The 9,926-nt window shown below is 34.8% G+C and overlaps 1 protein-coding gene across 2 annotated transcripts; it reads right to left on the minus strand.

Annotated features, from left to right (window-relative positions):
* Window positions 1-597: 597 nt before the first annotated feature.
* LOC132186766 (delta-1-pyrroline-5-carboxylate synthase) lies at window positions 598-9,488 on the minus strand. 2 transcript variants are annotated; one of them, XM_059600816.1, is made up of 20 exons: window positions 9,301-9,488; window positions 8,169-8,240; window positions 7,981-8,084; window positions 7,714-7,816; window positions 7,299-7,460; window positions 6,448-6,725; window positions 5,923-6,073; window positions 5,625-5,789; window positions 5,319-5,396; window positions 4,984-5,073; window positions 4,113-4,199; window positions 3,909-3,995; window positions 3,704-3,800; window positions 3,478-3,581; window positions 3,288-3,363; window positions 1,943-2,093; window positions 1,752-1,820; window positions 1,517-1,583; window positions 1,353-1,423; window positions 598-925 (listed from the first exon to the last, which is right to left on the minus strand). In XM_059600816.1, the coding sequence occupies exons 1-20, from the start codon at window positions 9,349-9,351 to the stop codon at window positions 850-852; spliced, it is 2,139 nt and encodes a 712-aa protein (XP_059456799.1). In that variant the 5' UTR covers window positions 9,352-9,488; the 3' UTR covers window positions 598-849. The 2 variants fall into 2 exon arrangements, with proteins under 2 accessions (XP_059456799.1, XP_059456801.1); XM_059600818.1 differs by lacking the exons at window positions 7,981-8,084; window positions 9,301-9,488.
* Window positions 9,489-9,926: the final 438 nt, after the last annotated feature.

Raw genomic sequence — 9,926 nt, forward strand, 5'->3', positions numbered from 1 at the left:
TTTTATTGTCTAGAAATATATTTTATTCATCTAATGGTATATATTATCACAGGGTGAATATGTTATCACGTTAATTGAATTTTTTGAAACGAGCGATAAAATGGTAAAATAATTTATTAAGAAACTGGTTTGTAAAAAACTCCTACAAACTGGTAACCAATTACAGTTTTTGAAACCAGCAAAAGGAGATGCTGTTTGGTTGCTCAAAGCCGGGTTTAAAAAAGGCATGCTAACAAATAATTTGCAATGTCTTCTCAAACTATTAAAAAATTGCAATGTACCCCAAATGACAAGAATATCATTAATTAAAAAAAAAAAAAAAACTGTTGACCCAAGGCAGATGTGAGTCTTTATCGTGCTTTTTTTTTTTTTTTTTTTTCTTTTTTTGAATCATACGGTTACTTTTTATCTTATTGAAAAAAATATAAAAGTAATTTTACCTTTTTGCGAGAAATATATTGTAGTTTCCTAGTAGTTTGAGAGAGTGTGTTAACATTACTTGGATAGGAATTAGGATGATCTATTACGTGGTTAGAATTGGCAATTTTGAAAGCGTTATGATAACCAGTAACAATATGTAAAGTGAAGCTCCAGAAGGAAAAAGAAAAAGGGTAAAATTTCCAGATTGTCCAAAATTGTCATGTGCAAACCAAGGTCAATCGACAAACTGCATTAGCAATTACAAGCCAAAGGAGGGGCAATTTTCATCATGATCGGATATTTATTTTTCAAATACAAGTTGAATTAGGAAAAGAATATCGAGCCTACACGATTATACTATGAAGGTATACGAAAGACAACCAACACAACATTTCGTAGCATTTTCTTTTTATTTTCTTTCTCGCGGGACTAGTTTGTGAGGTCCTTGTGTGTGTAAACTAACCCTTTATCACCATTAACCACTTGTCCACAGCCTCTGAGAATCCTGCATATGCAACAAGGCAGCAGCTTAGAGCAAAATATCATACTTAAACCTATTTAGATTCCTGCTTAGACATGTGACGACTACGTGCATATGAAAATGCCAAAGGAAAATAAAATTGTTGCATCTAAAGTTCCACAGAATAATATGTCAGTTAGTTTACAATTTGCCTTACTCCTTGGAATGCTAGTAGGATTTATATATTCCAAAACGACACCAAATTGTCACAAACAATGTATGAAAAACCTCAAGTTATCCCTTATACAGCATTATAAAACGACACACACTATAATGCCAGTTTCTAAATCATCCATAATTTCTTATCTTTACATTACACAACAAAACTCATTATTAATATCAGGGGCACTAGCCCCAAAATGACACAATTTTGAGGTCATTAAATTTGCCAGCAAAGATAAGTAGTTCATACCATCTTGTTGTTAACAATCCTTCAACTCCTACTGGACCCCGAGCATGAATTCGGCTTGTGCTTATGCCAACCTATTTGACCATTAAAGAGAATCAAATACAAGAGTGATGATGACCTTGACCATATCAACTAATGTTCAAAATAACAGCTAAATGATGTTATACCTCTGCACCTAATCCAAACCGAGCCCCATCACAAAATCTGGTACTTGCATTGTGAAAAACAGCAGCACTGCCAACAAAGCACATCAGGTGTTATAACACAAAAATAAAAATTCTACCATATTGGTATAACGGGTTTAATAGTTTAATTACTTTTTGGTTTTTTAAAGAAAAAGATCACAATACAAAGGCAATGAAAGAAGCAGATAAGACATATACAAAAATATATCCTACCAACCTGTCAACTTGATGTAGAAAAACTTCAGCAACTTCAAGGTCTTCTGCAATGACACAATCAGTATGTGCACTGCCAAAAAAAAAAAGTTGAAGAATTAATCATTTCCCAGTATATCTTATAGGCAACTACAGAGAGAGAGAGAGAGAGAGAGAGTCAATATGTTTCTTATCAAAAGGGAAATGCTAACATGCCTTCCATGTTGATGTATATGATTAATGGCTGCGTATACATCATCCACAATTTCAACAGTGCAAGCCAACGAATTGTACTCATGATGGAACGACCGGGCCTCAGGAATATTTAGCAAGGTGCTTGCCCTTGGTCCACCATATAATGTCACACCTGCAGAAGATGCACATCAGTTGGCTATATTTTAGAACCTTCTAGTGGCATGGTCTGCCTTTTTGTTTGTTTGATTTTTTCCCCTGCAGGTCAATTGCCAATTTTCAACAATATAGCAAAAATTTACTAACTGCATGACAAACATTCGTAAAAACCCAGTGCTGTCAAGACCAGAGGGGAAATCACCTTAAAATGGCAAAGGAACAGTATCAATGACAATTTTGTTTCTCTAAGAGGTACCTAGTCTGTATGGCCTTCCAATTTCGCAAATCAGAAATGTGTTTTTAAACAAAAACACGGAAATTGTCCCGTTTGGGAGTGCTTTGAAAAAAAATGGAAGAGTTTTCTATGTTTTCAAATCGGAGGTAAGAGGATGCATTTTTAAAAACGCATAGTTTTAAAGATCAAACTGTAATTCTAAAGGTCAAACCGCGATTTTACCAAACACTTAACTGCTTTTTAAAAAATAATTTTTCATTAACTGCATTTTGAAATTTTTTCAAATTGTACATTTTGAAACCATTAAATCAAACGGACCCTATATCTGTCTTTTCAGTCATAAAAGATCTTGAAAATTCATTTTGTCATTTAAAACTGCCTCACATGTTATCTAAACACTAAATGCAAAACCTAATGAGCATAAATTTGATATTCCCACTGTCTCAATTTGAGTGTCATGGTTCAGAATGGCATGAATGTTTAATGAAGAAAAAAGACGTATACAATTTTTACTAAAATGACCAAAGGCGATGCAACTTTTACGTCTTGATTGGTGCAAGTGAGGGGTGATATAGAAAGATGTACGTATAAATGCATTGACTTTTTGAAGGTGGACACTCATTTTGGGACATCCCAAAAAACGAATGTAAGAAACTCAATATGGAAAGGAGGCAGTAAATTAGTTTGAACATCATCCTCGAGATTTTATTGACTAAAAGGTGAGGGAAGAATACAGGACCAAAGTTGGATCCCCAAAAAGGACAAAGACGAAAGAGTTCCATGCAAACAAGATTTCTACCCAAAATGGCTTGAAACTAATAAAGACTATCCTTTGATGGTACAAGGATTTCTACTCTAGAGAGAAATTTAGCATGCTTGCAAACACACCCAACCTCCCCCACCAAGAGGGGGATACAAAAGGTCTGGAGTTCATTTTACATGTAACATTTAAGTGGTTTGCATGGAAAACCCAACCTTCAATCCTGAGGTCAACAATAAGCTCATTTACCCCTTCAGTTAGAATCAAATCCTTGTGGACAAGAAGTGTTTCCTGAGAAAAGCAAAAGAGAACCAATAAATAATGTAAATCCAAACTGACAGTAATACTATTCAAGTTTATCCGAATTGAGACTATCAGCTAAGAAGTATAGGATAAATAAATTACCATTGCATTACATGCTGCCGGATAATCTACTTTTGCATCCAAAACAATTTGCTTTGCCATATCCATGTTAGCAGACTTGTCAATGTAAACATGGCAAATTCCATCTGGGTTACAAATACTGCAGTTTTGATATCATGTTCTTCTCACAAAAGGAATATTATAAAACCTGATCAAGCAAGATATGCATATTATACATGAACAAAGGGATAAATGTTGTTTGTCTCACCAGCATGACCCAAAACTGGAATTTTAGTAGAATTCTTGATTTGAGATACAAGTTTATTGCTGCCTCTGGGAATTACGAGATCAATTACGTCATCAAGCTGGCACACAAATGTAAATGTTGACTTCCAACTTAGGTCCAAATACCAATTATCATTCTGATAGTTAACATGTTTGGAAAATCAGCAATTGTTATAAACTCTACCCACCTTAAGGAGATCAGGAATCTCCTCTCTTGAAGTCACAAGTCCAACAACTTTTTTTCCAACACTATCAGGGATGGCTCCAGTGATAATCTACGAATTTCACAAAGAAGGGTGACTTAATAAATGTTTTTACTAACAATAAATAAAACGTTAACGTCACAATTCAATCTTTTCCAAAACTAGTCATTTTAGCTTTAAGAACTAAACCTTGTGTAGAATTGCATTTGATCGGTTGGCCTCCTTTCCTCCTTTCAAGAGAAGTCCATTCCCACTTCTGATTGCTAATGAAGCTATCTATTCAGACAACAAAAATTGCCATGGTTTTATAATGATTAGACAACAATATTTGCAATTCAAAAACATTAGCTCATGCCTGAAGCTCAAAATTTTGACAAAAATCAGGTAAGATAACTTAATGAATTAGTACACTGAAAAGATCTACATTAACCACAATAACAATCCCACACAATATTTTTTGTTAAGGTGGTAAAAGAATTTCATGATAATGACTACCAAATGAAACTCAACATTAGCTGTGAGTCAAAATATAGAGCAACAATGGGACACCAATCCCTACTATCCAAAGAATCTAAAACTCTTTTCTTTTCATCATCACTTTTTGTAAGCTTGAATATTTGAGGGGAAAAAGGACCATCAATGTTATTGATTAATTACTTAACATGACAGTAGAAATATTGACAATGTCAGTTTCTAGGATAGGAACCATCAAAACTTTAATCTCAAGTTAAAATGTCTGTTATTGCTTTCAAATATTGTACATATAAGACCACAAACATTTTGTGCAAGAAAACAAACATTTTTTGGTCAGGCAGCATAAGATTGGAGCCCTGCAAGCATCATATCAATATTGGCTTGCTTTTCACTTTACATTCCCCTCAACAAGACCAACAATGGTTGTCATATAAGTAGATGGAGGAATAACATCCCCCACAGATATAACAAAACAAAATAAACTCATTCACAATATCGCTCAAAAAAAAGACCCCTCATTCACAATATCAAGAAAATATAAACAAAAAAAAAATGCAAATAATATGAAAATTTAGCTCCTATATACCTGCACTAGTGCTTCGGGACGAGACTCAAAAACAATCAGGAGAACACCCAAAGGACTTGATGTTTTCTCTAATACAAGTCCATCTGCAAGCTGGATGCAAGAATAACCATTAGAAATATCACAGATAAGATTGAAATATCTTATCAAGAACAAAGATTGTAAACTGTTTCTCTCCAATAATTCTGAAAAATACATAACTTGTTTCGCTTATACAGTTCTATCCATAGTGTAAAAATTAGAAGTAGCAGATAAGACTTTGAATTGATTCTACACTTGACGTTGGTGTGTTAGACTACCTAAAGCCTGAAAACATCATTATAACAATGTTTAGTTACCTCTGTTTTCTTTAGAATGCAACCAATTGGATCTTCCATGTTTGCAAGTACACGAACTGAGTTTGCAAGGCTTGAAATCTGTCAAGCATGAGTAATTTGCTGAGAAGCAAGCTAGACAAATTGTAAAATATAGACACATAATCCAACGAGCACATTACACCCACATGGCACCATCTTTTATGGCAAAAAAAATATGGATAAAAGCCAAAGAGGTAGTAAACAGTAAGAAGAATCTTGAAAAAAAAAAGAAAAGACATTAATATTTCAACAGATTCAAACTTTTTTTTATTTTTTTGAATGTCTTGCCTTCCCAGGCTTTAGAGCAAGCCGAGCTATCAAAGACTTTTCATATCCTGCTTGTTGTGCAGCAAGAATATCAGCTTCATTTTCAGTATTAATCAGTTTTTCATTTGCTTCTAGGGCATCGGCTATGTCCAGCAGAATTTTTTTCCTATCATGTGAAGACATGGCCTGTAGAATAAGATATCACTGCATAAATTATGCTGCTGAATTAAAATATATAATAACATGCTAAAATAGAGACAAGAGTGACGCAATTTGCAGAAGAAACATGAATTTGTAATATGCATCAACTTGATGATACCTGAAGCCGTCTGGAGCTTTCCCTTGCTGCAATTGCCATCTCACGAGCACCAACTTCTCTAACTGCAGCCCATAGATGAGCATCATGATGAAAGAGGGTCCCGATACACTCTCCTTGAAGGACTTTAATGATGTTTTCAGCAGCATACCCACTTCAAAAGAAACAAGCAAAGCCAACTTAAACCAGCATCAATTCTAACAACTAAAAAATTTATACTGGTTATTTATATTTTTGGGGGAAAAAAAACAGATTTTGAGGGAAAAAATAGGGGAAATTCCATAATTTGCTCAACCTAAATTAGTAAAGGAGATTTAAAAATTAGAAAATGTGTTATTTTTTTAAATAATTTTATGTTCTTATTTTTTTATAGAAACTATTTTTGATTTCAATCAAACAGCCAAAGTTTTTTTAGATAAAACTGACAATTGCAGTTACCTAAATAAAAAATATTCCAGGAAATAATGTTTGTCATTGCATTATGATTAACCAAGTATTGAAGTACAATCACCCAGAACAAGAGTATACCTTGTGATAACAACAGGGATGCCAGCATCAGCTGCATACACAGCAGCTTTTACTTTTGCAGTCATACCCCCTCTTCCCACCCTAGACTTGTCTCCAAAAGTAATTTCACCCTGATGCCTTTCCTTAATGTAGGTATGGATTAGCTTTGACTTTGGGTCACTTGGAGGGCCACTGTACAGACCCTCTACATCACTCAACAAAACAAGAAGATCAGCTTTTAGCTCCAAAGCTAGTAGAGCAGCCAAACTGTCATTGTCCCAAAATATACCAGAAGAATCCTGAACAAGAGTGGTCATAATCAGAACCAGATGAGCAAATGGCACATTGAATATTGAAATAATTTCGAAGAGAAGTAATTTGAGAGATGGTCTAGGAAAAGTTTTGAAGCTTGGCTGGCCTATGTACCAAAAAGAGACACAAGATCCTGATTTCAAGTAAATCTACAGTAAATCCTGACTCTGCCATCTCGCTTCCGTGGAACCCCAACCCAAGACTTTCTTGCAAGTGTGCAGCTCAGTAAGCCAGATGGTTTAGTCCATAAAACAAGAAATAATAGATTCTTATACATTGTATTCTCTTGTCAAACCAAATTCATCAGGACTGCATAGGAGCCTATAATCAACTCAACTAAGACTTAACATGAATTTAAGCAACAAATGCAACATAATTGACAGCAAAGAAAGCGACCACAGGCCAGAGGTAAAGGAAGAGGTGTCTCCAGAATACATACGTACTCAGTCTCTTGTAAACAGCTTGATCATGTCATAGAGTTATTGAGTTAATGATGAAGAACAGTGCATCTTAAAAAATCTACTTCCAAACAACAAAGCAGGTAAAGAATGGTAACGCACCTCATAGGGAGCTCTCCTGGTACTGACTGCATCGTTTTCATTGAATATAGGAATGACTTTCAGAGCTAATAATGACTTTACAGTTTCACTAAGTTGGTTTCTAAAATCCTTGTCCCTAAAATCATTATCCGTCACCAGAAGCTGAGCTGATGTGATATCTAGCTGCAGGAGGGGAAAAAAGGGCATGCATTAAATCCAAAACAAACACAAAATGGAATAGGACGGAAAAGACGTGCTATTTGAGAATAGAATCCAACAGTTCTACCTAAGAAGACCAAATCAAACTCTAATACAGTAGCAAAGCAGATATAGGTCACTCTTTTTTTTTTTTTTTTTGATGAATAAGCAATTTCATTAAAGCTCAAAACCAAAACACCAAGGTAGCACCAAGATATAGGTCGCTCTTTGTAATTACCTGACTAAATAATGTATCATAGAGAGCCATAAGACTATTTTGGCCAACAGCTGCACATGCCTTCCCATCAAACTCAACTTGTGGTTTTTGGAGATCAGCAAAGCTGCAAGCAGTTAATAATTACTGAGTTTATAAGCAATTCGAACTATAGCTCAAAAAGGAAATATTGACCACCCAAAAAAAAAAATTGTTAATACATTTTAAAACTTGTTTAGTTTTTAAGGCTAAAGTTTAGACTGTTTTGTTAAAATGGCAGCAATGTCCAACCTGCTGTTAACTAATCTCCTGTATCTAAGCCGTTGGCGGCCAAGGCCAACAGCACCCGATGATACTACAATAACCTCATAACCTTGAGAGTTCAAGTCCTTGATCTGCATCACATTCAAATTTTGTTGTTGTAAAACCAAACACATTCCCTAGTAAAGAACAGCACAAGATGACATAATATAGTATACCTGCTCACATAGCGCTCCTAACCTTCCTAATGCTAATCTTCCTTCAGCTCGTGTAACAACAGCAGTCCCAACCTTCAATAGTTAAGAGCACAGTATCAACAAATTTGTAAAAGCATCCAAATTAGTTGGGCATACCAAGGTGACAATTTTGATTCATTGGGGTGAAAATGTGGTGCTAAGAGTTCAAAGTAAACATATGATAAGAAATAGCAGTTCTATACATTTTGAAAGCCTCATGCTTTCTTTATTTCGTGAGCACATACAGGAAACAGTAACAAAGTTCGCATAAGAGAAGAAAAAAGAAGTGCAGAAAAAGGTGGGGTTCATTGATGTTGTGTTATAATTAGTTTGTAAAATTTGCTTTAAATTTTGTACATGGAATATTTCATATAAAATCCTTCCAATTTTGGAATAATGATGGCTACCAGCCATGCACCAAGTCAAACACATACAAAAAAGAAGAAGATACCCATTTCCTCGGAGGACTCCAATCCATCCCCAGAGGCAGCGGCAAGTCGGCAACTATGCCTATGCTTTGGCAGAATTCGTCTCTGCATCCTCCTATCACTCTCTGTCTCTACAATGACTTACTCTCTAAAAATTGATGTTGACCTTTCTCAAATTTTTTTCTCGAGGAAAAGAAATTCAATCATTTTTATCAGTCACTCGTTCTCTCTATCATCAAATCCATTAAAGTTTGTACAGTATGCTTTAGCTTTTGTAAATCAACATTTTCTTCCATTGCTCACCAAATCCATAATTCCGTTTCATTTCTTGTCACTTTTTTCCTCATTAAGTAACCAAACGTGACAAGGGATTAAAATCCTTATCTAATCCACTTCTTTCCTCATTAAACACCCCAAAAATTAACACATTTTCTCCACAATTTCGCGGCTAACTAACACGAAGCTAAGCGTATACAAAGCCGAGAAACATAACAATTGAATACACAACCAACCAAACATTGCTTTAAAAGAGCATCCAAAAAGAAACGAGTACCTGAAAATGAGAGAATATTTATCTCCATTCGCTAAAAGAATACGGTTTTAAAGCAAAACGACACAGATTTTCATTCTTCCTTCCGTTAAAACGACGGGAAAAATATTGGAGAACTTGAGGAAATGTGACAGACCTTGATGATGAGGCGCTTGACGTCTTTGACGAAAGCTCGAGAACGATCCATGCCGTCAATGTCGAACGCAGTGAGTCCGGTGGACGAGTCAAACTCGGTCCACGAATGAGCCAACTCGGAGGGCGCAGCTAGACTCCTAGAGGGCTTTAGGTTTCGGATACCAGCCCGGTTTCCTTAACTCTTTTTTTTTTTTTTTTTTTTTTCCTTAACTTTTTTTTATTTCTTAAAAAATTAACTTATTCACATTTTCAAAAAATTCTTGTAAGATATTTGACTTGATGATTCCAAGCAAAGTTTATGTAGGATGCGCAGCAGCGCAGGTAAGGTCTCTAAATTTTGGCCAATGACAAGACGCCATGTTATGTAAATAAGAGGATTTGGGGGAAAATATTTTAGAAAAATGCTATGGTTAATAAATTTTTCATATTTAGTTCATATTTTTTTTTACAATCAACTATTAGATTTGTAGGGTCCATCATTGACTTATGTGAAGTCCACATAAGTTTACAAATTTATTAGTTGATTGCAAGAGAATGAATTCGGCTCCGAAAATATTATTATTTTATTACTTAATGTTTTACAAATAAAAAAATAATGTATATATATATATATATATATATATATAT

This window comes from Corylus avellana, chromosome ca7 (assembly GCF_901000735.1).
Source record: "Corylus avellana chromosome ca7, CavTom2PMs-1.0".
Classification (NCBI taxonomy): domain Eukaryota; kingdom Viridiplantae; phylum Streptophyta; class Magnoliopsida; order Fagales; family Betulaceae; genus Corylus; species Corylus avellana.

Excerpts from the sequence above, each read along its gene's own strand:
- LOC132186766 (XM_059600816.1), bottom strand. The coding sequence starts at position 9,351 with ATGGATCGTTCTCGAGCTTTCGTCAAAGACGTCAAGCGCCTCATCATC. Across the intron at positions 6,074-6,447 it reads ATCCCTGTTGTTATCACAAG|TGGGTATGCTGCTGAAAACA; the intron begins GTATACTCTTGT and ends TTTCTTTTGAAG. Across the intron at positions 1,821-1,942 it reads CATATACATCAACATGGAAG|TGCACATACTGATTGTGTCA; the intron begins GCATGTTAGCAT and ends TTTTTTTGGCAG.